This window comes from Opisthocomus hoazin, chromosome 15 (genome assembly GCF_030867145.1).
Source record: "Opisthocomus hoazin isolate bOpiHoa1 chromosome 15, bOpiHoa1.hap1, whole genome shotgun sequence".
Lineage (NCBI taxonomy): Eukaryota > Metazoa > Chordata > Aves > Opisthocomiformes > Opisthocomidae > Opisthocomus > Opisthocomus hoazin.
This window is the reverse complement of record NC_134428.1, coordinates 14,361,914-14,387,772: the sequence shown is the minus strand read 5'-3', so window position 1 is coordinate 14,387,772 and position 25,859 is coordinate 14,361,914. Positions and strand designations below refer to the sequence as shown.

General features: G+C 48.5%; 2 protein-coding genes across 4 annotated transcripts; one reads left to right on the top strand and one right to left on the bottom strand.

Moving 5' to 3' along the window:
* The first annotated feature begins 1,015 nt into the window (after nt 1-1,015).
* Nucleotides 1,016-15,898, top strand: CCNF (cyclin F). Its single transcript, XM_075437055.1, has 17 exons — nt 1,016-1,134; nt 4,615-4,769; nt 5,200-5,306; nt 6,213-6,280; nt 7,073-7,266; nt 7,603-7,656; nt 8,223-8,327; nt 8,900-8,977; nt 9,372-9,523; nt 10,152-10,316; nt 10,994-11,117; nt 11,484-11,664; nt 12,123-12,210; nt 12,765-12,864; nt 13,185-13,315; nt 13,504-13,673; nt 14,230-15,898. The coding sequence occupies exons 1-17, from the start codon at nt 1,122-1,124 to the stop codon at nt 14,691-14,693; spliced, it is 2,349 nt and encodes a 782-aa protein (XP_075293170.1). The 5' UTR covers nt 1,016-1,121; the 3' UTR covers nt 14,694-15,898.
* On the bottom strand, nt 4,759-25,622 carry VRK3 (VRK serine/threonine kinase 3). 3 transcript variants are annotated; one of them, XM_075437058.1, is made up of 12 exons: nt 25,541-25,622; nt 25,110-25,441; nt 24,189-24,241; nt 22,214-22,280; nt 21,375-21,459; nt 20,785-20,887; nt 20,326-20,418; nt 19,981-20,113; nt 19,076-19,196; nt 18,735-18,793; nt 17,281-17,429; nt 4,759-4,874 (listed from the first exon to the last, which is right to left on the bottom strand). In XM_075437058.1, exons 1-11 carry the CDS (start codon nt 25,609-25,611, stop codon nt 17,281-17,283), a joined length of 1,266 nt encoding a protein of 421 aa, XP_075293173.1. In that variant the 5' UTR covers nt 25,612-25,622; the 3' UTR covers nt 4,759-4,874. The 3 variants fall into 3 exon arrangements, with proteins under 3 accessions (XP_075293173.1, XP_075293172.1, XP_075293171.1); XM_075437057.1 differs by lacking the exon at nt 4,759-4,874 and adding an exon at nt 16,205-16,551; XM_075437056.1 differs by lacking the exon at nt 4,759-4,874 and adding an exon at nt 17,900-18,095 and having other exon boundaries at nt 17,287-17,429.
* Nucleotides 25,623-25,859: the final 237 nt, after the last annotated feature.

Below are 25,859 nucleotides of genomic sequence, written 5' to 3'. Positions count from 1 at the left end.
CTTTTCAATGCACCTCTTTATCTCTTTCAGCTCTTTGCCTTGTGATGACCCGGGCTTTGCTTTGAATCCTTGGCTCAGGTTTGGACTTTGACTCCCAGTTTGTCTTCCCAGCTCCCCCTCACCCACATCCAGGGCCGCGAAGGGGCAGGAGCAGGGCTCTGTGCCGTGGAGGTACGAGGTGATGCCACAGTTCAGGGCAGCAGAAACGGACTCTGCCCGGGCAGCCCTGCTCCCTCCTCCAGCAGCCACGTCCTCCCTGCTGCTCTCGTTCCAGCACTGACGCCCTTCGGCCCCGGACGCTCAGGGTGGACATAAAGTGGGTGGAAATAGGACCCAAGCGTTCCCTCAGCAGTTGTCTGGCGCAGTTCCTTTGGCCGGGGAGGCCTCGGCGCCGGAGCCGGTGTCACAGCAGCGGCAGGGAAGGCTGCCGCCGGCTGGGGCCTCGTCTGGAGGAGGGAATCACGGCCCAGGAGGTACCCGGGCGTCGGCCGCGCCCCGGCCGGAAGCTCCCACCTCCGGTACCGGGCCCCTGGGCGACAGAGCCGGCGGGAACGCAGGCCCGGCCCTGACGGGAGCGCGCGCGCAGCCGGTGCCAGCTGCCATGGTGACAGCCCCGCGCGGGGCGGGGGGCGGTTCTTGTCCCGCACGCACGCGCCGCAGCCGCCCTGCCCGCGAGACGCTCAAACCGCCAACTGCCCCAATTCGAATTCGCATCCTCGACGTCCAATCGCAGCCCGCGGGGCGGGGCGGACACCGCCTCCCCTCGGCTCTCTTGGCCAATCACGGAGTCTGCTGTGTTTAAAAAAAAAGTGCGCGCGGCCGGTAGGCGTTGCTCGGGAGAGCTGAGCCTATCGCGGGCGGGCTGGTGGCTGGGCGGAGCTGCAGCCGGCACGGGGAGACGCCTCGGCAGCCGCGGCCCGGGAGGAGCTCGCCGGCTGCGCCTTCCCTGACCCTAGCTCAGCGCCGAGGGGGTGCGGCCGATGTCTAGGGCGGATTCTCCCGCGGGAAGCTCCGCCTCGCTGCCGGGCAGCTCGGCCCCGCCCCGTCGCGGCTCCCCTCACTCGGGGCCGGTCTGGTCGCGGAGGCCGGTGCTGTGCGCTCGCTCCCAGAGAAGCGCCGTGATGAAGGCGGGCGGTGAGTGCGGACCCGGCCGCGGGCTCCGGGGGTGCCGCTTCCCTGCACCCCAGCTCCGAGGGGGCTCCGCGGCGGCCTCTCCCCGCGCCGCGCCCCGAGTGAGGGGGCTCAGGGGGCGGGAGGGCCGGGTCCCGCTCGGGCAGCGCCGGCGCCTGAGGGGCCGCCGCGGACGACAACGGCCGCGCGCCGGAATTCAAACGGGGGCGGAATTCAAACTCGGGTTTCCGAGGTGGGGTGGGCACGGCCGGCGGGGGGAGCGGCCCGCGGAGCGCTGCCCGCCGCCCCCCGCCCGGCGGGGCCCTCCCGGGGCCGCCCCGTCCCGCTGCTCCGCTGACGGGGCCGCGGCGGGGGCGGGCGGGCTCCGAGGAGCGGTGGCTGCGCGCCGGGTAACGCACCGGGCCGCTCGCGGTTTGTTGGGCGCGAACCGGTCTGCGGGCGCCGAGAGCGGGGGGCGGCAGCGGCTGCCCGGGGCGGGTGTGGGGTCTCCGTCCCCGGCGAGACGCGGCCCTGCGCAGGCTGCGGCGGCGGAGCCCGCCCGGCTGGGCCGCCTCCAGAGCTCTCTTCCCCCCTGAACCGCTCTGGTTTCGGGCAGCAGCAAACGGAGAGTTTCCTCGTGCGGCTGCCTGGCTTTTGAAATTGAATTTTCTCTTCCCGAATTGCCGTCATTGAGATGTTCCTACGGGCTGAACCGGCATACCGGTGCGGAAGTCCTTTTCTTTTTCGTGGCAGTAATACTGCTGAAGGCTTCTCCGGAGAAGGGAAGGGGATGAGGAGGATAGCAATATTCTGCCCTGTGCATGTCAAAAAGTTTTTATTTTCGTGGGAATAGATTTTTTAATCAAAGACAGGTAAGGTACATGCTCCTAGTGAGGCATGGGATGCTATTTCATATCAGGCCAGTGGTTTGTTTCATTAAACCTGAAATACTAAGGACATTCATAGCCTATATGAACAGAAAAACCTGAGCACAGTGGTAGCCACATCTTATGGACCCCTTAGGAATCTGCAGGCTCCTCTGCAGGATCCTGCTGAAAACCCAGGTAACCTTCCCTTTGCAAACTGGAAAACCTGTATGAAGTAATTGAGTCTGATGCACAGAATCACAGACTGGTTGGGGTTGGAAGGGACCTCTGTGGGTCATCTAGTCCAACCCCCCTGCCGAAGCAGGGTCACCTACAGCAGGCTGCACAGGACCTTGTCCAGGCAGGTCTTGAATATCTCCAGAGAAGGAGATTCCACAGTCTCCCTGGGCAGCCTGTTCCAGTGCTCCATCACCCTCAGAGCGAAGAAGTTCTTCCTCATGTTCAGACGGAACTTCCTGTGCCTCAGTTTGTGCCCATTGCCCCTTGTCCTGTCGCTGGGCACCACTGAAAAGAGTCTGGCCCCGTCCTCCTGACACCCACCCTTCAGATATTTATAAGTATATATTAGGTCCCCTCGCAGCCTTCTCTTCTCCAGGCTGAACAAGCCCAGCTCCCTCAGCCTCTCCTTGTAGGAGAGATGCTCCAGTCCCCTCATCATCCTCGTAGCCCTCTGCTTTGAACAAGTTGTCTGTAAACTTCGCATTGGCTGTGCAGTCTGTGAGTCTGGACACCTCTCGGTTCTGTGGGCTGGCGGACTCGGAGAGTGGTGAGGGTGTAACTGGCCAGCCCATATGCTTTTCCACTCGCTGCATCTGCAGCTGGTGGGAGCTGTTGCTCTGATCTTCTCCAAGAGAAATGCAACATGTTGCTTCTCTGTCTCTCTCTGAAGTTCTGCATGAAGGACTGGAGGCTAGTATGAGATCAGAAGGCTTTCCATGTGTTAGGACGTACTAAACACCTAAAGTAGAAGAGCAGGCCGAAGGGGAAAAAATATTAATGGAGAAGAATATTTGCCTCGTTAAAATTCTCTGTCTTCACCTTGACTTTTCAGCCACCTTCTGCTCTCATTGTAAAAAGAGAGTTTGGAAGCTGCATTATTCTCTCAGCTTATGCCTTTGACCCTAGAATCTAGTGAGACTACATAGCTCTGACCTGGTTTACTTCATAGATAATATGAGGTGGTTTGGTATATGTATTATACTATGACTATTACTCTACTGTTTTCATTTACTTCAAAAAATATTCCCGCTAATAATGAACTAGTGAAAATAGGGTAAGTAATGCTAGCACATGCATAGTGCACAGTATGGGGCGCTCTAGTGGAGCCTGCATCTTTTATTAAACTTTTTTAGAAAAAAGTCAGTAAATTTCCCAAGTACAATCTCTTTATATGAGACTTAAACCAGATTTGAAAACTACAACCAAGAAATCTTCTGTAATAAAGACAGAAGCCCTTACATGGTCCTTTAATTTGTGGGACTTGAGCTTTCACTTCAGAATTTATTTTCCTGAGCCCTTGTGTCTGCAAATAAAACGCTGAGCCTTTTTCTCGCTCAGAAGTGGGCCTCTGTTGCTTGTATGGACTGCTCCCGGGAACTGCAAGAGGCTGGCATGGAAGTGCGCAGTCTCGGCGTCTCCGCTGCTGCGTGGCAGGGCTTTGACAGGTACAGAGTGAACCGGAGTTGATTCGGGGCCTCCTCCCCCAGCGCTGCTCTGCGAGGGTGATCCTTCGCTGCAGCTTGTGGGCTGGAGGTGGGGAATGTGCTTTTTTTCCTCCTAGCACCTTTCACCAATGGGAGTTTCTGCCGTTCGTTGGTCAGACTGCCATGGGTGTTGGGGCTCTGGGGTGCAGGCAGGGGCCAGGCTTTCGGTGGCAGCCCAAATGCTGCACCGTCCCCAAGAGATGGAACAGGGATTGGGCTTTCTACCATGGAGTATGAGTCTCTACCAGCAAGCAGTACTCGCGTGCTCGTCTTGGTTTTGCTCTGTCTGTTAGATCGGTTTCCTCTCTTGGCAAATGAAGTGAGGGTAAACTCTGTCTTCATGAGGAGCAGAAGGTGTAGGCGATGCCTTAGTCTATGAATTCTACAAGGTGCTGAAACTTCAAAATAGGGCTTCCTGGTCCTAGGGATCTTTTGTGAGCACCCATGGCAGCCACTGGCTGCTTTGAAATTTGGACTTTTGGCTTGAGCTGGTTTGCTGGGTCTTAACTTCCTAATCTCTCTGGCCCGAGGACTGCAATCAATTGAGAAGGAAAAGTTGGGCGTGGGGGAGGTAAATGAAGTTGTAGCAGTGACAGTTTAACTGAACACAGTCAAATGATGGAGTTAGGGCACAGAGTGACTCTCCTCAATGAACAGGACTTGAGCATGAGCCATATCCTCTGAGCCTCTTAGCTTAATTAACTAAATTGAACGAGTCACTGCTTTGTGGCTTAGTCTTACGGCGTTATGCGACACATGCTAAATTTCTCTGATTAATACGTTTGAAGAAGTGTCCCATGCTGCAGTAAATAGGTACTCAAGTAAACGTGTTTATGTATGTGTATACTCTGTAGTGCCTGTTTCCTTGTGCTGTTCCATTACTAACTGAGGTGTCCCACGTTTTTGTTTTCCAGTGATTCACTGTAGATGTTCCAGGTGTTTTTCTTTCCCGTCAAAGCGAAGGATAAGAAAACGGCCTCGAGTCCTGACACTGTTAAGTCTGCCAGAGGATGTTCTTTTTCATGTTCTGAAAGGCCTTCCAGCTGAGGACATCCTTTCTCTCAGAGCTGTGAGTCTGCTACTGCTTCCCCTCTGTCAGGCACCATGGCGTATCTCTGCCTTTAGGAGCCAGGATTGCACACGAAAAAGGCTGGCTTCTCATGCCAGAGCAGGCCTGAAGAAAACCAATGAACAGATGCAGTAATTAGATTTTTGCTCTCCCAGAAGCAGTTTCATTTCTCAATACACAAGCTTAAGAAGATTAGCAGCAGTATTTGAGTGCTCTCTGTAAATTTTCTGTGGGAATTGTCCTGCTAGATCACTGTGGCTGAACAAATTAGTTTGGTTTGGCATCTCTTGCCTTAATGGTGATTAGGCAGGTAACGAGTTATGATTAACTTTTGATTAATTAGTTACCTATCAAAAATGAAATTGCAAAGAGCTATTTTTTTGCTGGTCCCTTTGTTTAATTAATTACTATTTTACACTCCCCCTTGCAGGTGCACTCGCATCTTAAATACCTTGTGGATAACCATGCTAGTGTTTGGGCATGTGCAAATTTCCAAGAAATATGGCCTTCTCCAAACAATCTGAAGATGTTTGAAAGGTAAGCTTCAAGAATCAAATTTGTCTGACGTTGTAGAAGAGGATGTTTGAAGGCAGATATACAGTTCTAATCAGTCCTCCCTGTAAGTGCGGGACCTGACTTTCCCTTTTTGTAGAAGTCTTAGGGTGATGAATTGTGGATTTCATGTCTAAGCTGCAGCTTATAACTGCTGTCTCTCTAATTGGGGCAGGGCCCATTGCATATACCAAAGTTGTTTCTCTTTAAGGGCATTAATATTCCATATTGGAACACAGCACATTAACTAAAATCAGCTACTGGTGCTTCCATATGAATACGCAAGTGGGATCAGAGGCTCGAGAGCATAACCGTATCTCTAAATCTGAGCTGGCTTGGTCACTTCTTGGGCAAACAAGTGTATTGGAAAAATAGGTAAATTTCAGTACTAAAACAAGCCAAGTTTGAAAGGGTAATGATAAATCTGTTTAAGAAGGATGGAGAACATCTTTTTATCTATCTGATGTGAAGGGTAGCCATCAGTTTAAATGTTGTGATAATTGGTTTGCTTCTGACTGTTGCTTCTTTGATGCATGTAGAAGACTGCTATGTGCACATCAGTTTGGAAGGGAGGAGCACAAGGGCTTGAGGCATGTCCTTGAGGGTACAAGTGCCAAAACATGTTAATGCATTCTGGTGCTGGGGATGTTGGATGGGAATAGGAAACAGCTCCTATGAATTGTCAAACATGATGTTGGCATACAAAAGGGTTGCAGCAAGAAAAGCCTCAGCATAACTTAACGTTTAACTTCTGTAGTGAAAGCACATATGCTCATGGTTGGTGATCACCAAATTCACAGCCTGGCCTCCACTGAAGAACTTGGCTGAGGGTGTGGGCCGGGAAGCACCTAGTGATTTCAACCTCAAGTATCTTCTTTGTTTCCCATTCAGGGCTGCTGAAAGGGGTAACTTTGAAGCTGCTATGAAGCTGGGGATAGCGTACCTGTACAACGAAGGCTGTAAGTGTGGCAGCTTGTATTCCGGTCTCTGGGGAAGATGCCATGACAGAATAAAATGTAGATGAGCTAAAGGCTTATTTATAGATACAGATCTGACTAATTATCTTATCATAAAGTTGGCACTTTTACTGGCTGCTTACAGAGCTATTTCTCCTCTATCTCAAACACTGATGCTTTTGCACACAGGTTCTAGAGCAGCGATGCACAGAGCCAGTTTGCTGTCCTCAGCAGGTGGTTAGGTCTCATTTACTGTCATGCCTCTTCAGTTTTACCTTTCAGTGCAGCTTAAGCACTGGCCACTAAATTGCTAGGTGTTAAACAACAGTATAGAGCACAGCTTTTTTAGAAAAGAAGCCAATGGATAGCTTATGAATTCATGTTTAGAAGTTACCCTTTGTAAACTTCTGACCAAACTTGGCTGCTTACCTAAGTGTGATAAATGGAACAAAAGGGCCTGACAACTGACAGGAGGAGCCTCCTTGCAGAGGGTACTGGCAAGGCGGGTGACTTGTATACCGATACATGATTTGTTTGTACACTGACAGGAGTTAACATGGCTTTCAGTTGGCATTTGCAGGATGTGCCCCCCACTCCTTAGGGTTACATGTTCCTCAAGACTGATTGTAGTAGGATTTTTCTTCTTTTACCATTTCCATTATTTTTAAGTCTCTAAAGGGAAGACACTGTTCTATCTTTTCCAGATTGTATCCTGTTGTCTGTCTTGACCTGACTAAATGGCGAGCACGCATTGTGAATAAAATCTAAATGATTTCTGGCTTTTCTTTTGTTCAGTGTCCATCTACGACGAGGGTCGTGCGGAAGTGAATGGATTAAAGGCGTCTTATTTCTTCAGTCTGGCAGAGCATCTGAATGTGTGTGCAGCCCCGTTTATCTGGCTTTTTATCCGTCCTCCCTGGTCTTTCAGTGGAAGCTGTTGTAAAGCTGTGGTCTACGAGAGTCTCAAAGCAGAGTGTCAGTTGCAGAAAGTAAGATTTCCTCCTGGCCATGAGTTTAACATAGGCTAGTAGCTGCATCTAGTTATTTTGGAAAAAATACTTTTTTTTCCCCAGGGAGCTCCTGTGCTCTGGTTGCCTAAATGACTGTGGATCAATGATTTTAACAAATTTATTGCCAAACTACACCTGGTATATCATGAGTGCCGGAGGCCTGTACTGGCTCTTCTGAGAGATTCAGTACTGTCTCAAAGATAACAAAACACTGAGAAAAGCAAGGGGGAGAAATGATTGAAAGGAAAAAAAGATTGTAGCAAAAATTGCTGCTATTCTTTGTTTAATAATGCTTTATCTTAATGCTTTCTTCAGGCTCAAAAAGGATCTATTCTCCACTGCTTGGCTAAAGTCTTGAGTCTCTTTGAGGTGAGTGTTTCAGATTTTGTGTTTGGGTACTTGTTTTGGTGATGCTAATGCTGTTTGCCTTGATTTAAAAAATAAAAAAAAAAAAAAAATATTGGCCAAATGCTCTTATTCCTCAAGTGGCCTAGGAAGTTTTGTTCTCATTAGTTTAATTTACTGGTTGTTTAAAAGAACATTATCAACTTAGTTTACTGAATTTTACAAACAGTGAAATTAATTTTGGCTTTATTGTGGGCTTGTGGTGTGTTCCAGTCTCAAAGGAAGCCTTCTGGTCATAATGCATATCAAAAAAAAAAAAAAAAAAAAAAGGAAAACATCCTTCAGTGGCAAGCAAGCCAAAAAGCTTTTGTCTAGCTGAGGAAAACCACTAACTGCTTCCTGAGCCTGGATCTTCAAATGGTAGCACTGAGTGGATGTGGGAGCACCCCTCATAGTCTGAAGGGGACTCGCAATTGGTTGATTCTGCTCTGTACCTTTCGGCACAGAGCTGTTTTGTAGCTTCTGAAGTACTGAGATCCAGCATTCAGTTGGCTGGACAGCAAAAATACCATCATGCCTTTTGTTCTTAGGATGAAGAAAAAAGAAAAGAATCCCTTGAAATGTTTGAAGAATCTTCAAAGCAGGGTTGTTTAAACAGCTCCTACCTCCTGTGGGAAAGTAACAGAGAGGCTGCTGTAAGTAGGATTTTTTTTTTGGGTCTCAGAACAACTTTTTTATTGTAACTTCTGGACCTCTGTTATGTGCAATGAACATACATAGAAAGAAACTGCTGTTCCTCAGAGCTTACCTTTGTAAACAAGAAGAGAGCTAAGAACTCTCTGAAGTGAGCTTTTGTATCTGCCGTGGTGTTTAAAGTGAGTGAGTCTACGAGCAGGTGTAGCTGAGATGCAAGCAGCAGTTGCTTTATGCTAACTCTGCTACGGGCATAGGCACCGCTGGGTAGCGATCATATGGCTCACTTGGGAACAGGAGTGGGGAGACTGCCTTCACTGTTGTGAACAAATCTGCCAAAGCTCTCCTGTTGGAATCCCAAGTGACCTGTCTCGTTTCCTGTGAGACCTTGGGCAAGAGCTGAAGAGTGTTTCTTAAAAACAATGATGTCAGCATGATGAGAAGCAGACTGGTTGCTGAAATAATGGATGTACCCACAGGCAGTGTTTTTTTCTCTGGATATTAGTATTATGATCCTTCTGTTCATTGTGTAAAGGTAATAATTTTTGAAATCTGTTTACTTTCATCTCTGTAGATGTCAGATCCTGGCAGATACCTCCAAAGTCTCAGGAAGCTACGAGACTATGCAGCAAAGGGCTGCTGGGAAGCGCAGGTAAGACTGACTTTTCCCAGGAGAACAGTCTTTATTCAGTCTTTTCTATGCTGCCATTGTAGGTTTAGACTCTTCCCTTTAGAAGCCAGGTCAAAATTGCTGAATAGTATCTATATATGCATGTGTGTATTTACTGTGCAGGTCCCCCTCTTTTGGAAAATACTGCACATCTGTGGTACAATCTGAGTAAAGATGCATCTTTTGATGGACTTAAAAGCCTGTCCCCAAATAATGTGTATGTTCAACACTTAAGCCAAACTAAAAACTACTGATTCAAGTAGTTTGTCATGTCTGCTCTCTGTTTTCAGTAGGAAAATTACAGGACCATCCTGTGCTGCTTAGTTTGGTAAAAAAAAAAAAAAAAATCCTTTCTTTTGCATTCTCTCCACTACAGATAGCTTTAGCCAAAGCTTGTGGGAATGGAAACCGACGGGGATTAGAAGCAAAATCTTCCAGTGAAATGGTGTCTAAAATCTTTCAAGCTTCCCTCCCTATCAACAAGCAAAGCATCTTCACTGTGCAGAAAGGAATGAATGAAACAATGAGGTAAAAACTCAGACCCAGGAGTCAGGCCACGCAGCAGAAACCATTGCCTATTTCCCTCTACAAATCTAGAAGGAGGTCTGTTGGAAGATGGCATTTTTTGCTTTACTCTTCTGTGATGCATTATGTACAATCAGAGAAACACGTGACACTTCACAGAGGAAGTGTCAGAGCCCTTATTTCAAGCCCTGAAGAACTGAAATGAGGTGTGTGAGGATTTTTCTGTACTGTAAGTTCTTGCATTTGTCAAGACTAACAAGTTCTTCAAGAACTGGAGGCACTGTTTGACTTGTTGGAGCTATAGTTACTCTAGTTATCTTAGGTGGACTTTAGCCTCCTAATTGATATATGCCCTACCCTTTCCTTGTGCAAGTGCCTATTACAAAATAGTTTCTAATTCCATTTCAAAGACAACTGAAGACTGTTGACCCTTCAGAATAACAGGCCTCTGGTTGAAAGTCCTTATCTCCGTGCAGCATGTCGTTTTTCTGAAAAGTCTTTTGGTGAAATTTCTTGGCTTGGAACTTTAGAGTGGAGAAGGGACTCGGTAATTAGGCGTGGGGAAGGGTGTTCAACACAGGTTTCAATGGCTTCTAACTGCACATACTATGTCTCTCTCTTTCCTCTCTAGGTACATCCTGGTTGATTGGCTGGTAGAAGTGGCTACCATGAAAGACTTTTCTAGCTTATGCCTTCACATGACAGTGGGATGTGTGGATCGTTATTTGAAGCTGAGACCTGTACCTCGGGCTCAACTGCAACTTTTGGGAATAACCTGCATGGTCATTTGCACACGGTAGGCGTTCTGACTGGCAAACAGAGGTGGTTATTGTGATCATTCAAATTCACTACTGCAGCTCAAGGTGTTTTTGCCCTCTTGCTAATAATAATACTGGAAAGAATCTTTGGCTTCCTTCTACATTGACTGTTCCTTGAACTGTGTACCTATAGAAGCAGACTCTGCAAATGAGACACAAAACGTAATTCCTTGAACATGTTTTTGAATATGAGAACACTCTGTAGTGATGGATTAGTCTAAATGCATTCCATCAGCAACTGAAGTCTTTCATGATGTGTTACCATGAGCAACCCCATAAGGAGCAACTGCAGCGGTGTTGGTATGTAGTGGTGCAACTGCAGCAGTGTTGTCTGTTAGGCTCAGATGAACTGCATGGTGTGGTGGAAAATTATTATTCTGTGTTAGCTTCCTTAATATCTTGCATCTTAACCTAGGAGAGGTTTCATAAATGAGGAATTAGGAATGTTCTAGTAGGTGGTTGCAGCTTAAAGGTTAAATAAATGAAGAGCTACTGTTCTTTCTTTCCTGGTCTGTACCTGGGAAAGTACCTTATAAAGTTAAGTACCTTATAAAGTTGTTTGACTGTTTGGTCATCTCGGGTGCATTTATCTGCGCACAAGTGCACAAATTCCCTTTGTTCTGGGGCTAACTGTTAGTATTATTTAATATTGCAGTTTCATCAGCAAAGAGATCTTGACAATACGGGAAGCTGTGTGGCTAACAGACAACACATACAAATATGAAGACTTGGTGAGAATGATGGGTGAGATCATTTCTGCCCTAGAAGGAAAGATAAGGGTGAGTTTGGAAAGTGGATGGAGTATTTCACCCCTTGGACTGCTATTGAAGTCAGGCTGTTGTAATTGGCACTTCTCCTTATCGAAGATGTTGGGGTTTTGTGCGAGTTCTCAATCAGTTGTGTACACCGTGCATATCACAGAGGATGCAGATACAAAACCCTCTGCCTTTCCATAGAGATTAAAACTTAAGTTTTAAAAGGCCATTTATTCATTCACTGGAGAATGTTTCAATGGCAGCGTAGTAGTTAAAAACAAACAAACAAAACCCCTAATGTAATGAACACAGCATCTCTCTGGAAACAACTGTTCTAAATACTTGGTGCTCATCTTGTATTTCCAACCTCTGTTCTTTGTTCTGCGCTAGATACCTGCCATTGTGGACTACAAAGAAGTGTTGTCAAACTTAGTCTCATTGGAGAGAAGAACTCTTCACCTTTACAGCTTCATTTGTGAACTGTCGCTCTTAAACACAAGCCTTTGTGTGTATTCCCCAGCTCGGCTGGCTGCTGCAGCACTGCTGCTGGCTAAGATACTACACAGGCAAGGTAAGGAATCTAACCTTAAGTGCAGCTGCAGCATGGTATGTCAGTCTACCTTGTCTTTTTAGGGAGCTTTTGAGGGTTTTTGGTGGTGTTTTGTCTTTAGGCAAGACGTCCCAATCACTTGGCCGGAGGAGGGGGTAGAGAAGAGGGGGACAGGTATACGGCTTCAGAATGAGGAGTTGAGTTCAGTCTGTTTAATTGACCTGTTAATAGCTATGACGAACAAGAGTATTAGCATCAGACTATGCAAGCTTTGTGTTTAAATGAGACTGAAGTCTTCTATAGTTAAGTATAACATTGGTTTGGCATGTAAACCTATCCTTGAAGCTAACTGTGAACTCAAATAGACTATGTACAGGCATAAGCTTGTAAAGGTCATGATCTTTGTCCCATTAAAAAAAAAAAACTTATCACAGAACTACTAAGCTTCACGAAATGGTAATATGTATTCTCTTTTCCAGCACACCCTTGGACCAGCCAGCTGGCTGAGTGCACCGGTTTCTCTCTTGAAGATCTGTTGCCCTGTGTGCTAAGCCTCCACCAAAAGTGGTAATACTTTTGAACTCTTTTGGGAGGGCACAGCAGTACTTCTATTCCAGCTCTTGCAGACATGCTGCATCTATAGTCAACCCTTCCTGATAGAGGTGGCTTTGGGAAACTGCCTTGCTCCCCAAACCACTAAGGCCTAGGGGCCAGTTCAGGAAGAGCTATTTGATTTCTCCCAACTGGTAGTGGCCCTGGGTTACAGAAATCCTGACAGACCTCAAGGTCTAACAGGTTTCAGCTTGCCAAATGGCACTATATTCAGAAGACTGCAAGTGGCTTGCCGATGAGCTTCAGAAGGAGTTCCAGTAGCAAAAGTAGCTCATTTTTTTCAAGAGTGCAAGGCAAATATCTTGTTTCCCTCAAAGAATAGAAAAGGAATTAGATGCTCTTATGCTTAGAAACCAAGTGTCCTGGCTAGTTGACAAGCAGCTCTGAAATACCAACTTCCTTAGCACAGAGCCAAGACGAGCAGAGGGGAAGTACTTAAATTAACAGATTTTATTAACGTAATTTCATATAAACTGTTCTAAGATTGGGGCTTTAATCTTTCTTTCCAGTTTCCATGACAATGTCCCAAAGGATTATAGGCAGGTGTCCTTAACTGCAGTGAAACAACGATTTGAAGATAAGCGTTATGAAGAAATAGGCAAAGAAAAGGTGGGTGAGGTCTTTGTCTTCATTTGCTGATGTCTGATACCCACAGCAAAGCTACCATACGGCAGGATGTAGTAAACTTCAAATAATGGGAAGTGGGTTCTAACTTTAGACTTTTGGAAGAGATAATATCTAAATAAAGTGGCAGTTTTAAACTTGATCTGTGGGGAGTATAACTGGTCTGTTATAGTACATGTGGGAAGAATTACTGGGGTAGATTTCTCCTAGAAAATAAATAGCCTTCTGACTGTTTATTACTTCTGGAAATCTCACGGTCTAATTATTACTGATTCTTTGATTTTTTTTTTTTTTTTTTTTGGTAGATGATGAGTTACAGCCAACTCTGTTCATTGCTGGGTGTGAAACAGGAGGACCCAGAGCCCAGTCTGTTGCACACAAATGTGGTGGAAATTCACACTTTCCTTAGCTCTCCCTCTGGACAAAGAACTAAAAGGCTAGTATAACTCATCACTTTAGATGTCTCTGAAGATTAGCATGAGCTTTTTCTCCTCTATGGTGTCCTGAGGTTTCATTCTTAAATATGATCAATTTTTCTGTAATTACCTTGACATGGCTATTTAAAGAGCTGGGAGAAAGACGACTTAACTTTTAATGTGTGACTTCTGGATTTTCTTTCTACAGGAGGAGGGAAGACAGCATTCAGGATGACAGAGGCAGCTTTGTGACTACACCCACAGCAGAGCTATCCACCCAGGAAGAAAGTCTTCTAGATAACTTCCTAGACTGGAGTTTAGATTCCGGCTCTGGTTATGAAGGTGATCAGGAAAGCGAAGGCGAGAGAGATGGAGATGGTAAGGGGTTTTTTTCTCCTTATAAAAAGCAGACAAGAGAGTTAAAACTGTCTTTTCATCTTTGCTTAAAGCTGTTTCTCAGGCAACAGAAGCCTGAACTTCCAGCTGAAGACCAGTTGGAAAAATCCCTTCCCCAGTGGTTAGAATTCTTAAACTATTCTAGAGGTATATATCTGCTTTCTCTCTACTGCTTCAGAACATGAAGAAGTGTTTTGTAGCAGCTTAGCATTTCAAAGTGAGACTGTTTTCGGATACCACTGACAGTGGACCAAATGTGATGCATGGCCCACTATTAGAAATGCTAGATTATCTTTTTGTTTTGCTGACTCTGGGACTGGCTGTTCCTTTTATAAACAGCTCTTGGTACATATCCAGACAGTCTGAGGGGTGAAAAGTTACTGTTTTAAAGGAGGGTGAACTTAGTGCTCTACCCTTCCCTCCATGTGTAAGCAGACATGAGGTTTACACTCTTGCTTGGTTTTCTCTGCTTTTGTTCTGTGCTGAATGCCTGCTTGGTGTTGCCCAAATCAAAACTAAGTTTTTTATCATCCTGCAGTGACAGGTCCCAGTGGGATCTTGGACGTGACTGTGGTCTACATGGATCCTGCAGAGCACTGCTGTCAAGACTCCAGCGATGAAGACAGCCTAGCTGTAGAGTGGGCTGGGCACATGGCACCAGTGCGGGAGGCTAAGCTGCCAGATGACACTCGCAGCCTTTCAGCATGTCTCACCTCAAGAAATCCAAAGCTGGAAGGGAGCTCAGGCTACTCTTCTGTCAACAATGCCAGTCCTACATCTTCTGTAAAAGGCAGCTTTGGAGTACCTCTCAAACCTACCTCAGCACTGCCTCGTGGCAGTGCCACGAACAAGGAGCCATGCCTGCCTCATTACCTGGAATCATGTTTACAGTCAGTCCATGCTAGGCCTAGTCAGGGCAAGTGTGACAGAAGGCAAGTCAAGCGAAAAAATGTGGCAGAACACAGTGAAGAAAGGCTGAACTTAGGCTCCTTAAGCCTCTGACTTCTTTATGCTCTTTACTTTTCTAGGCTTCCTGGAAGCAGTATTTCTGTTGTAGTTATACAGGGATGATAGTGAATAATTGTCAATACCTCCAAAAAGAGCCCTTCCCCTCAACTTTGCCTATGTCTTATCTTGTAATTCTGTAGCTCACTCTTGGGCCATTTCTTTCCTTGATAGCTGTCTTTTTAAAGTATTCCTTATTATCCGATTCTCTGCAACTTAAGATTCTTCTCCACATATGAAACTTTATAGCTCATTTTTGTCATACCTCACCAGTTATTCCTTGGTGATAGGAAAGAACTTGTCATGTCCCTTGCTTCGTTGTGAGACCTGGCACTATAAAAGAAAGAAATTGACTTTGGTTCTCAAGTTACTGGATGTAACACTATGCTTGAATTTTTCCACTTGAAAGACCTTTTTGAGGTTATGCTGCCTTTTCCTTCCAGCCAGGTACTGTCTCACTCAACTGGTGCCTCCCTCTTCTATGTATATACCATTTGCTGTACTGACACCAGGTTTTTAAGGATACAATCAGGAGGTAAATGAAGGCTCACTTGGAAGTCTGAGATTCTTTACCTCCCTCTCAGATTGTTTTAAACCCCATTTGCCTCTGGCTCTAGTTGCTGTGTTTTCCTTGCCTGAAAAAAAAATCCTTCTGTGCCTTAATGCTTCACTGCCCAGTACTACAGTAATGTGATCTGTGAACTGCTTGTCTCTGCTGGAACAGTGGCTGAACTGCCACCTCCAGCCCATGGCTTGATTTCATTTCCTGTCTCGCAGTCTTCCTTGCTATTTCCACTAATGTGTCCTCAAGGAAAGCACAAATCACTTGAACACTAGAAACAGGCACCAATGCTGTAAGGGCAGACAGTTCGTCTTGCTGAAAGCCCTCATTTAAGCCTTTCTACTGTCTCCTAATCTGCAAGGGCAGTGTATCCTTTTCTTACCAAAATGAAATTTGTGCTGCTTCAGTAACCATTTGAAGAAACCACCTCCACTGCCCTCAGCCTAGCAAGCCTGGGTTAAAGCTCCTTCAGCCTGTGAACATTAGGAAACTAGTCTTCTCTTCACAAACAGTAGTGAGCATGGAAATACCAAGGTACAAGACTTCCAGGAGACAGCACTGAATTTAACACTGGAACCGGACTCCATGACTCTTCCTTTGTTTAGAAGTTACTGTGGCAGATGGCAACAGTTCAGATACAATGTAGTGAATTTTTTTTGTAAAACTTCTTTTAATTGAGATGGCTCCCTGTCTTATTTCAATGGCTGGTATCTTACTCACCTATGTCACGGACCTGGGCCTTGGAAAACTGATGGGATGTTTGGGGACAAAGTCAGAGTTTAGGTCTGAGCCAAGTTCTTATGATAGATGGGATGGTCTGTAGGCTATTTGCATTAATATCATGAGCAGTGTGGAGAACACCCTGCACAGCAAACCCTATGGCAGCCCCAGAGAGAGCCTACAGAAAGCCTTGAACATGCCAAATAACCAACAGAGCAGCCTTGGGTGCTTGTGCATAAAGTTTACTATAAAACTATGTATTGCTGCTGTAGATAAAAAAAACCCAAACAAACCCTAATTTAGTTTTTCTGTGCCAGGCTTCACCCTTCTCCTCATGGCAACACTGCAGTTCTCCAGCTGCTGCTTACAATTGCCTTGCCATGCAGGAGTGTCTTCACATTAACTTGTTACAACAGTGGCTCAACATTCAGGATTGGGTCACATTAAAATTGGAAGAAAACACTTATAAAAACCTCTCTCAGTTCTAAAACAGGTAGGTAAAAGTTAAATATCTGCAGGAAAGGCCTCACACTGCAGAAAGCTTTGAACTCTTCCTGTGCAAATTTTCTTGATCTGAAAGAAAAGGCACAAAATGGGAACATTAATCAATTCAGTTCCTTCCCAGGAAGAGTAAATAAGGTGATGAGGAGCTAGCACCACATTCCTGGGGCTTGCTGCTTTATCCAGGGCTGCATCAGCCAAGGCCACTGGATTAAAACCAGATCTGTCTCTGTATCAAGCCCCAGTCTTGGAGGTGCCTCATGGATAAAACAGAGTACCTGGGCCTAGGGAGCCACTACTTACTGCCATAGGTCCAAGGCAGTAAGAACTACAAGCTGCTATCTGAAATGGAAAAGCAATAGATACAGCCCAGAGCCTCTGTTCTTTTTTCACCTTTTTAAAAAGACCAGATTGCATCAGTCTGCATTTTGTCAGCACCTCCACACCCCTGCAGACTGTTCAAACTTTGCTTTATTAACCCTTATTGTATTCCTCCAAGGACAAGTATTTCCAGAAAAAAATGAGGAAACATACACTGTAACACAGGCTAAGCCTAGCTTTGCGTAGCACTGGACTGGTCTCAGTAGGGAATGCTGAAGGGCCAGTGTTCTCTCATGTCAGGAGGAGCCCCTGTCTCACCAGGAGAGATTTCACAGGCCAGCCTGCTCTGTCCTCAGCTCCTGACTGCTGCTTGCAGCACCCCAGGGCACCAGTCAGCAGCACTGTGCTGCTCCTGTGATCCCAGAGCAGTACAGGGGGATAAGTGCTTTGTGCTGCTGTAATTAAACTGCTGGCACTTACCTAGGGCACCATTTTGATGTCCACAGAGTCATAAGCTGAAGCTTTCATCTTTTCCAGTGGCTTCTTGAAGAGCTGCCGCAGGGCCTCATAGTCAGGCTTCTCCTCGTACTCTAGTGCCATTACTTGCTGCAGGTAGCTCTGTAGGGCATCTACAAAGCAAGGAACATCACTGCATGGAGCTGCACAGCAACACCAGTTGTCTTCATAAAGCTGCCAAATGGCCTTCTCAGACTGCTCTCCCTGTGGCCTGAGGGACAGGATGGCATCCAGAGGGACCTGGACAAGCTCAACAAATGGGTCCATGTGAACCTCATGAGGTTCAGCAAGGCCAGGTGCAGGGTCCTGCACATGGGTCGGGGCAACCCCCAGTATCAATATAGGCTGGGGGATGAAGGGATGGAGAGCAGCCCTGCCAAGAAGGACTTGGGGGTGCTGGGGGATGAAAAGCTGGACATGAGCCGGCAATGTGCGCTTGCAGTCCAGCAAACCAACCATACCCTGGGCTGCATCCCCAGCAGCATGGGCAGCAGGGCGAGGGAGGGGATTCTGTGCCTCTGCTCTGCTGAGACCCCACCGGGAGTCCTGCATCCAGCTCTGGAGCCCTCAGCACAGGACAGACCTGGATCTGTTGTAGCGGGGCCAGAGGAGGCCACAGCAATGATCCAAGGGCTGGAGAACCTCTGCTGTGAGGAAAGGCTGGGAGACTTGGGGCTGTTCAGCCTGGAGAGGAGAAGGCTCCGGAGAGACCTTACTGCAGCCTTTCAGTACTTGGAGAGGGCTTATAAGAAAGGTGAGGACAGACTTTTTAGCAGGGCCTGTTGCAAGAAAGACAAGGGGTAATGGATTTAATCTAAAAGAGGGGAGATTTAGACTGGATATAAGGAAGAAAGTCTTTACTGTGAGGGTGGTGAAACACTGGCACAGGTTGCCCAGAGAGGTCGTCAATGCTCCATCCCTGGAAACATTCAAGGCCAGGTTGGATGGGGCTCTGAGCAACCTGATCTGGTTGAAGGTGTCCCTGCTCATTGCAGGGGGTTTGGATTAGATGGCCTTTAAACATCCAGCCCAAACCATTCCATGATTCTATGACAGACAGTTTACCCATCCACCTTGGCCAGCTGCAGAGAGGGAAAACAAAACCAAACACTAACAGGAAACTCAAAGACAGGATAGGGAAATGACATCTAGCCCCAAACATTGCATTTTTAAAGCCACCAGAGCCCTTGCCTCTTCAGCAAGGCTCATGAATACAGATAATGGGTAGGAGCCCTCCTTGTTTTGCTGTGAAGAAAAGGTTCACAGGAGGAGCCTGTCAACCAGTCCATGCAATGCTTGGTCACCGTTGCCAGCGCAAGCCATTCTGGACTAGCACTCCAGCACATAGAAGGTTGTAGCTTCAGGTGCAGTCAGTCCTCCTTCCCCAAGTCCCACTGTCACAGAGAGCATGCCCATACCTGGAATGGATCTCTGCCTGAAGCACAGTTGGAGAAGGCATATCACATCCCCTTTGTACCTGGAATAATCAGAGTGCTGTCAGGTGAGAAGCAATGGAGCGTGCACCTGAACAGGCTGTCTTTGGCAACGGAGACAAAAATAAAAAAGGCTAAATTCAGATGGCCACATTCTGAACAAAGCAGAAACCAGGGTTCATCAAACACCCTTTGGCCAGGCTCAGCCTTTACAGTGGGATTTACCCACATCCCAATAGTGTACTATGACTGAGTGATTTCAGTTGCAAAACCTCCCTCACTGCCTTCTGCTGAGCATTTCCCAAGAGAGTAGATATTTCTCCTACTTTTCCTTCTTCTCCGCCACAGTTTCTACTTTGTCCAGCTCATCAGACCAAGGCAAGAAGCCACAGAGCCATTTCAGAAGACAGTAGCCCAGAGATTCCAAGTCACTCCGGCGAGATGGTCCTGATGGGAAGGAAGAGAGATTCATGTGTGGAGAAAAAACAAACAAACAACAGAGTTTGGAAGCCATCCCAGAAGAGGCCCAGGCTAGCACCTCTCCTCCACAGTCTCCAGTACTCACTGCACAACCTTGGAAGTCTCTGTCTGAGGTGCCCCTTCTGTGTAACAGGCAGGCTCATGAAGGGGCACAAGTCTAAAGAGCAGAAGTAAGCAAATGCAAGAGCTTCATTAAGATGTGCTCTAGGATATCAACACTTCCGGAAGCCTGCTAACCCACACAGTTGAGGAATTGCCTCCCAGCCTCTGAAGGAAGATCTTCCCAATCTGAACACTGAGAGAGAACAGTCATCACATCCCAAACAGGAGAGGAACTGGCTAATTTAAATGTCTTTCCAGCTCTCACTGCTTCAAGGTCAGAGCAGAGCCTGCTGCAAATCTGTTTTGGGCAAGGATCCAGTCTGGCTTGAAACAGATCCCTGCTAAGCCAGCACAAAGCGGCCCCGTTTTCTATTGCTCGCACGCCTGCAGTCGCCAGGGCTCCAGATGGAGCAGGAACGTCCCTGCACCTCTTGCTGCAGTCATCGAGTGACCTGGCAAGTCTCAACACAGCAGCCCAGAGATATGCAAGCGCAAACAGCCCAGATAGGAACTTGGTTCCAGGTGCATGTGAATGCCTGGAAAGCAGCAGTGACAGCTATGCCAGCAGGGAGCCCTAGCTCCAGAGAGCACAGCCACAGTACCAGCTCTAGCTGAGCTTTGCTGGCTTGCGTCAGAAACAGAGACTCACCTGCTCCCTTGTGGCTGTCCAGACTGATAAACTCTGTCGTGCCTTCATGAGGGGTCCTGCTGCCTTCGCGCTGAGCCACGTGCTTCCCTCCTGGGCAGTAACGGAACGCATAGCAATAGCCTGCTAGGGTCACCTAGAAGACATCAAGGAGCACATGTCTGAGCGTGTGTGTGGTGCGAGTTCTGCCTACAGTGTAGCAGCAACCCTGCACCACAGCACCTTCTCGAGCACTGCACAGGCTGCGCTGCTCCCCTGCCCAGCAGCAGGAGCCTTGGCATTGCTCTACCCCATTTCACAAGCCCACCTTCACTGCCACTTCCTCACAGCATTGCTCCTGCTCCCTACCTGTGTGAGGTCTGCTGGGTTCAAATAGATGTTCTCAGCTGTGATGTCCCCATGCACATACTCATTTTCATGAATGTACTCCAGGCAGTCTAGCTAGGAGTAAACAGAAGAAGCAAGCCTATCAATCAGAACTATGCAGATTCCTTCAGCATTCTGGCTATCACTGAGCTGGACCCTGCCCAGCTCCCCACAGCAGTGTGCAGAAGCACAAAAAGCACCACTTCTCACAGCCTCTAGTTTTCAAGAGTCAGGTTGCTGTCATTCTCCTTACCCCAAATTCCTTGAAGGTGACACATTACTCAAAAGATGCCACTCAAGCTTACAACAGGTTTGAGAGGCGCTACTTAGAGACCCCAGACAACCCCCTGGAGCAGCTTTAAAACACCTTTGAAAGATCTGGAAGAAAGTTATAGGTCTTTTTTGAAAATGTCTCTTAGAAAGTATTGGTTCTCTACATACCAGCCGGACTACAATCTGAAAAGCTGCCTTCTCCCTCAGTACGTGTAAGCCATCATTGAGGACAGACTGAAGAGTTCGTCCTAAGTCAGAGAACACCAAAAACCTACAAGAGACAACGGCTTAGCATGTAGCAGTACTGGCCTGATTTGAAATCTGCAAGAGATACTTGTCAAGCGATCCACCTGGATCAGACCCCCCTTCAACTCTAAGTTGACCTGGGCAAACATTTCTTCAACTTTGGTAACAGAAAGCTTGTTGAAAAGGAGAGACACGCTGATTGCGTGTTGCAGATATACGGCCCGAGTCCCCCCTTTGTGTTAAGCTTAAGTCAGCAATAAGGTGTCCCCTGGCTCGAGGAGCAGAAGCAGTGACAGCGATGACTTCACCAGCAACCCAAGGACTGAAGGAAACACGATAATGAGAGGCAAACCGTTTGTTAATAAATGAGAAAGAAGCAGCGCATAAGGTTAGGAGCCCACGGGACAATGTGAAAAAGAATAGTAGACAGCAAGGAGAGAAGTGGGAAAGCCCAGGAAGATGGCAGTTGTGGACAAGAGAGCTTGGCCGTGCCCTTTGCAGAGTCACCTCACCTGTAGCTATCTGCATGCAATCCAAAGCCAACGCAGTTGGGCATTCCCAGCAACGGCACAGAGTGCCACTTCTTCCACTTCTCCACTAGAAGGGGAGAGAAGAGGACAGAGTGCGGCAGATGCTGCTAAGGAGCTCAGTCAGGGGTGCCCCTTCTCCGAAGGCCTGCTCTGCCCTGGGCAGCTGACAGCGGGAAGCCTCTCTCATACCGATTCTGTCCCAGAATGCCAGCCTAATGCACTGGGGTATTGGCACGTCAACGCACACAGCACTGCAGAGCAAGAGTAAGACAGAACGGATGCGGGGAATAGCAGAGCAGGCTAAGGCGTGTGGTTGCCAAAGGGCTAGGTAAAACAAGAAACAGGGAGAGAGGGAGGGATGGAGAAGTGTATTTTTATGGTCCTCCCAGAAGGGCAGGTTTGACAAATTCCTCCATCACCCCTGCCCACGTTCACTGGTCAGCGTTGCTCTTCCTCATTTTTTTGGGTCAATGGAGGAAATACCAGACAGCAGCTGACAGAAACACCCATGGAAGGGGCACAGAAGAGAGAGGAAGCCAAGGCAGGTCAGGCTGCAGGGCTGAACAGCTACCAGTGAGATCAAGACAAAGCATGGCCAGAGCAGGAAAGCTCCAAAATGCCAATACTGGGGTGTCCTAAGATACACAGAGACTCCTGGGAGAGCAGGCTCTTGACCAAACTTCTCAGCACTTTGGCACTAACCAAGCAGTGCATTAGTTTATTCTAGCGTGGCCTTCCGAGAGACTCACGTAACTGATGAGAGGAGGATGTCAGTTTTCCTAACAAGCAGCCTAGTCCTTGCCCTTCCCAGCAGCACCAACCTGTGCCTGCCTTTGCAGCTCGCTGGAAGAAATTCTGTTCATTGTAGATCTTGCCATCTTTGACATCCTAAAGGGAACAGGAAGGAGAAGCATTACTGAAGCCACACACCCACTGCTAGAAAGGGAAATTTGGGCACGATAGCTACAAGACCTTCACTATTCATTTTAAAGAAAGCAACACCCCCCCCCCCCCAATCAAATACCAGATCAGCAGCAGAGCCGAGAACAGAGCTCAGGTCTTTTGGTTCACTATTTAACGCTGCACCTAACAACCACATAAACCCTAGGCATCAGCACAGAACACAGGAGCGGCTGTCTCACGTTGGACATTTCAAGCACTACCACTGACAGCTGTGTGTGGGTTAAAAGCACACAGACAATGCAGACCATCTGGCAACCTAGAACGAGCTCTAGTCCCCAGGCTGTTATTTTAAAAGGAGCCAGAGGTGACCTTCTCATCCACAGCACGGATGAGGTTATTTCTGCAAACAGGCAAGTTCCAACAAAGAGCTGAAACATTTTATTCTAGTTGTCAGAAAGTGAGACAAGAAAGTCTGTATTTGTGACATTCAAGTGTCTGGGTAATGTGCTAAAATCTTAGAATCCATCGTTTTAAACCAGTAAGTGCCCTTTTACTACTGCTGTTATCAAGTGACCTGAAATGCATGTAGTTTACAGTCAGTATGTATGCATCTGCCTACGCACATGTATATACATACTCAGCATACTGCAAGCTAACTTAGGACACATGCTGTCATGCATGTGAGGAGGCAGCAGTTTTATATCCTGGCAGGTTTGATACCAAAGGCCCGACCCACAGCTGGCCAAGGTAGCTGGGGATCAGCAGGCTCCAGACAACACGAACAACCATGTTCCAGAGGACATTTTATTCTGCACCTTGCCTAGTGAGCCAATCTGAGCCATCAAACCCGGGAGCCAAAACGCTCTTGTGTGCCACATGATACTCCACAGTCCTCTGCGATCCCAAGGGCTGGGCTGCACTGTCAGAAGACTCCCGAGCAAAATGCCAAAAGATGCCAAAAGTGCAAAAGAGAGGAGCTGGGGGAGTGCCACATGCAGAAGTGATTACAGTTTCCCACCTACTCCTTCTAGTTTTGTGGCATTTAGCTGTCTTTTCTCATTAACATCAGATTCTTTCTCCATCCTCTTAAATGTCTCTTCTGACAAAAGGGAGAGTGAGTTCTCAAGCACCTGCACGAGTGGGCACTACCAGGTCCCCCCCAGAGCCATGAGTCACCACTGGTCTTCCCACAGACAAGCGACCCCCAAGAGCCACAGCAGCGCAGAAAACAGTGTGCTCTGGTTTGTGAAGTCTGCTCTGGTTTGTGAGTTACTAAAAATCAATGAACTGAATTTCCACTGCTGAACAGCTACTACTGGAAACAGCAAGTTTCTAGAGAACCCAAGTTACTGGCAAGTGAAAGCTGGCTCAGAACTCCAATTTAATTACCGTTTGATTTAGAGATGTGCTCTGGCCTGACAGAGATTCTCAGTGCTGGTTCATCACACTACTTCAGCACAGCCACAGAGTTCTAACCTCTCCAGTTTCCCCAGACTTCAGCAGGGTACGCGCACACTTGCCATACGGGGAAAAAAAGAGATCTTGATTAATGAATCAAGATCTCTACCTTACACCACTAAATTCAGTTTTGGAGATTACTGAGCTTGGTGGATTGTAGAGGCAACTTTCTGGAATGAAGGCTTTTCCTTTTTTTAACCCTCATATCTGTTGGGTTGTTTGGTTTTTTTTTCACATCTTTAGTGGAAAAGCCAACTGCTACTGAAATCCAAGGTGAACACTCAGGAAGTTATATCCATACCCTAGGCTAGAAGGGGCTTCGGTGACTCTTTTCTCTGAACCCCTGGGACACTCTTAGCCACACAGGCCAAATGGGTCAGGCCCTGGATGCAGTACACTACGCACCATTCCCTACCCAAACGGATCAAAACTCACAAGTTTGAGGGAGTGTCTTTGCTTCTGAGGACAGGTTCCAGATGCTGCCTGTGCTGTGGAAGGATGGAACAGATGTGGTTACAAGAGCATGTAAAGAGGTACTTGCAGTGTCAGCCGCGCTGTTAAACACAGCCTGCGCAGCTGGCTGTTACTTATCCTCTACTTCTTTCACTTGGGCTTTGCAAAAGCATCCTCTGTGACAGCATCTTCCCAGATTACTACAAAATAATTCTTACCTTGCTCCTGAAGCACAGCACCCCTGACATGCTTCGAGTGCAGTTCTGCGTAAGTCACAGAAGCATCTAGGCATGGCTACAGTAGTGGGGTGCTTTGAAGGTGGTACGTAAGGAACAAATCATTAGTAGAATCCCAAAAGCACCCCCAAATGCATTTGCTGAGCATTCCCTCCAGCTCACTTCGTGGCTGGTCCAGTCTGCAAGAGATGCCAAAGTCCCTTCTGCTCTGCACGATGTTATGGGTTATATGTGGCCTTCCTCCGAGGAGATTTGCACCCATTACGTGGCCTTGGGGTAGTTCCTCTCCTGCTTTTACACCGAGCGCTACGCACAGGGTATCTGCCGCTCAGCACCCAACAGGTGTTTCTATGACAGCACCCTCTAACATCGCCTCTTTCTAAAGACAGAGGTGGGTGCCCACACTTTGTTATTATTACTAAAAAGAAACTACAGCCACACACCAGGCAAAGCTTACTAAGGGAGAAAATCCTTCCTGATGAGAATTTCCAAGTTAAGAGCAGGGAGTACGATGGGAACCTGCGGCTTGGCAGCCTGCAGCCAGGCTGACAGCGCCCGGCAGTCCCCAGCCCGGGCCTCCCCCCGGCCCCCGCTCCAGGCTGAGCACCCCGAGCCCGCACCCAGCCGACACCGAGCCCGCCGCGGTGCCGGCAGCGCCCGGCCGTACCTTCGTACACCAGCCCGCAGCCGCCCTCCTCCAGCAGCCGGACCAGCCGCCACCGCCGCCCGCCCCTGTCCGTCAGCACCGTCTCGACCGGGAGCGGCACCGCCGGGCTGGGCCGCGCCTTGCGGGGCGAGCGGGAGCTGGGCCTCGCCGCGACGGAGGGCCGGGCCGGGGAGGCGGCGGGGCTGCGGGGCTGCTGCCGCGGCGGGGCCGGCGCCGCCCGCTCCGTCTCCTCCTTCTGCAGCGGCGGCGGCGGCAGCCTCCCCCCGCAGGCCGGGCAGAAGCGGAAGGCGGGCTCCACGCCCCCGCCGCACTGCGGGCAGAACCGGGTCACCCTGCGGGCACAGCGGGGACAGCCGTCAGCGCCGGGCCGGGCCGGGCCGGGCCGGGCCGGGCCGGGCCGCCCCACTCCCGCTCCCGCTCCCCCAGCCCACCTCGGTGAGGCGACAGCCGCCTCAGGCCCCGGCTGACCCGGCCGCAGCCCCCGCCGCCCGCGGCGCGACATCGCCCCGCCGCCGCGCACACCGCGCATGCGCCGCACCACCCACCGCCCCCGGGCTCGCACGCATGCGCGGTGTGCGGGGGGGGGGGTGGCGGCTGTCATGGCGGCTGCTGAGGCGCGGCGGGGACCGGCGGGCGGGGAGAGCGGCGCGGGCGGCGCGGGGATCGGCGAGCCTGGGCCGGGGCCAGGGAGCCAGCCGCCCCGGGGGAGGCCGGCGGCCGCCGCGGGGGTCTCTTTGGGGCTCCCCTCAG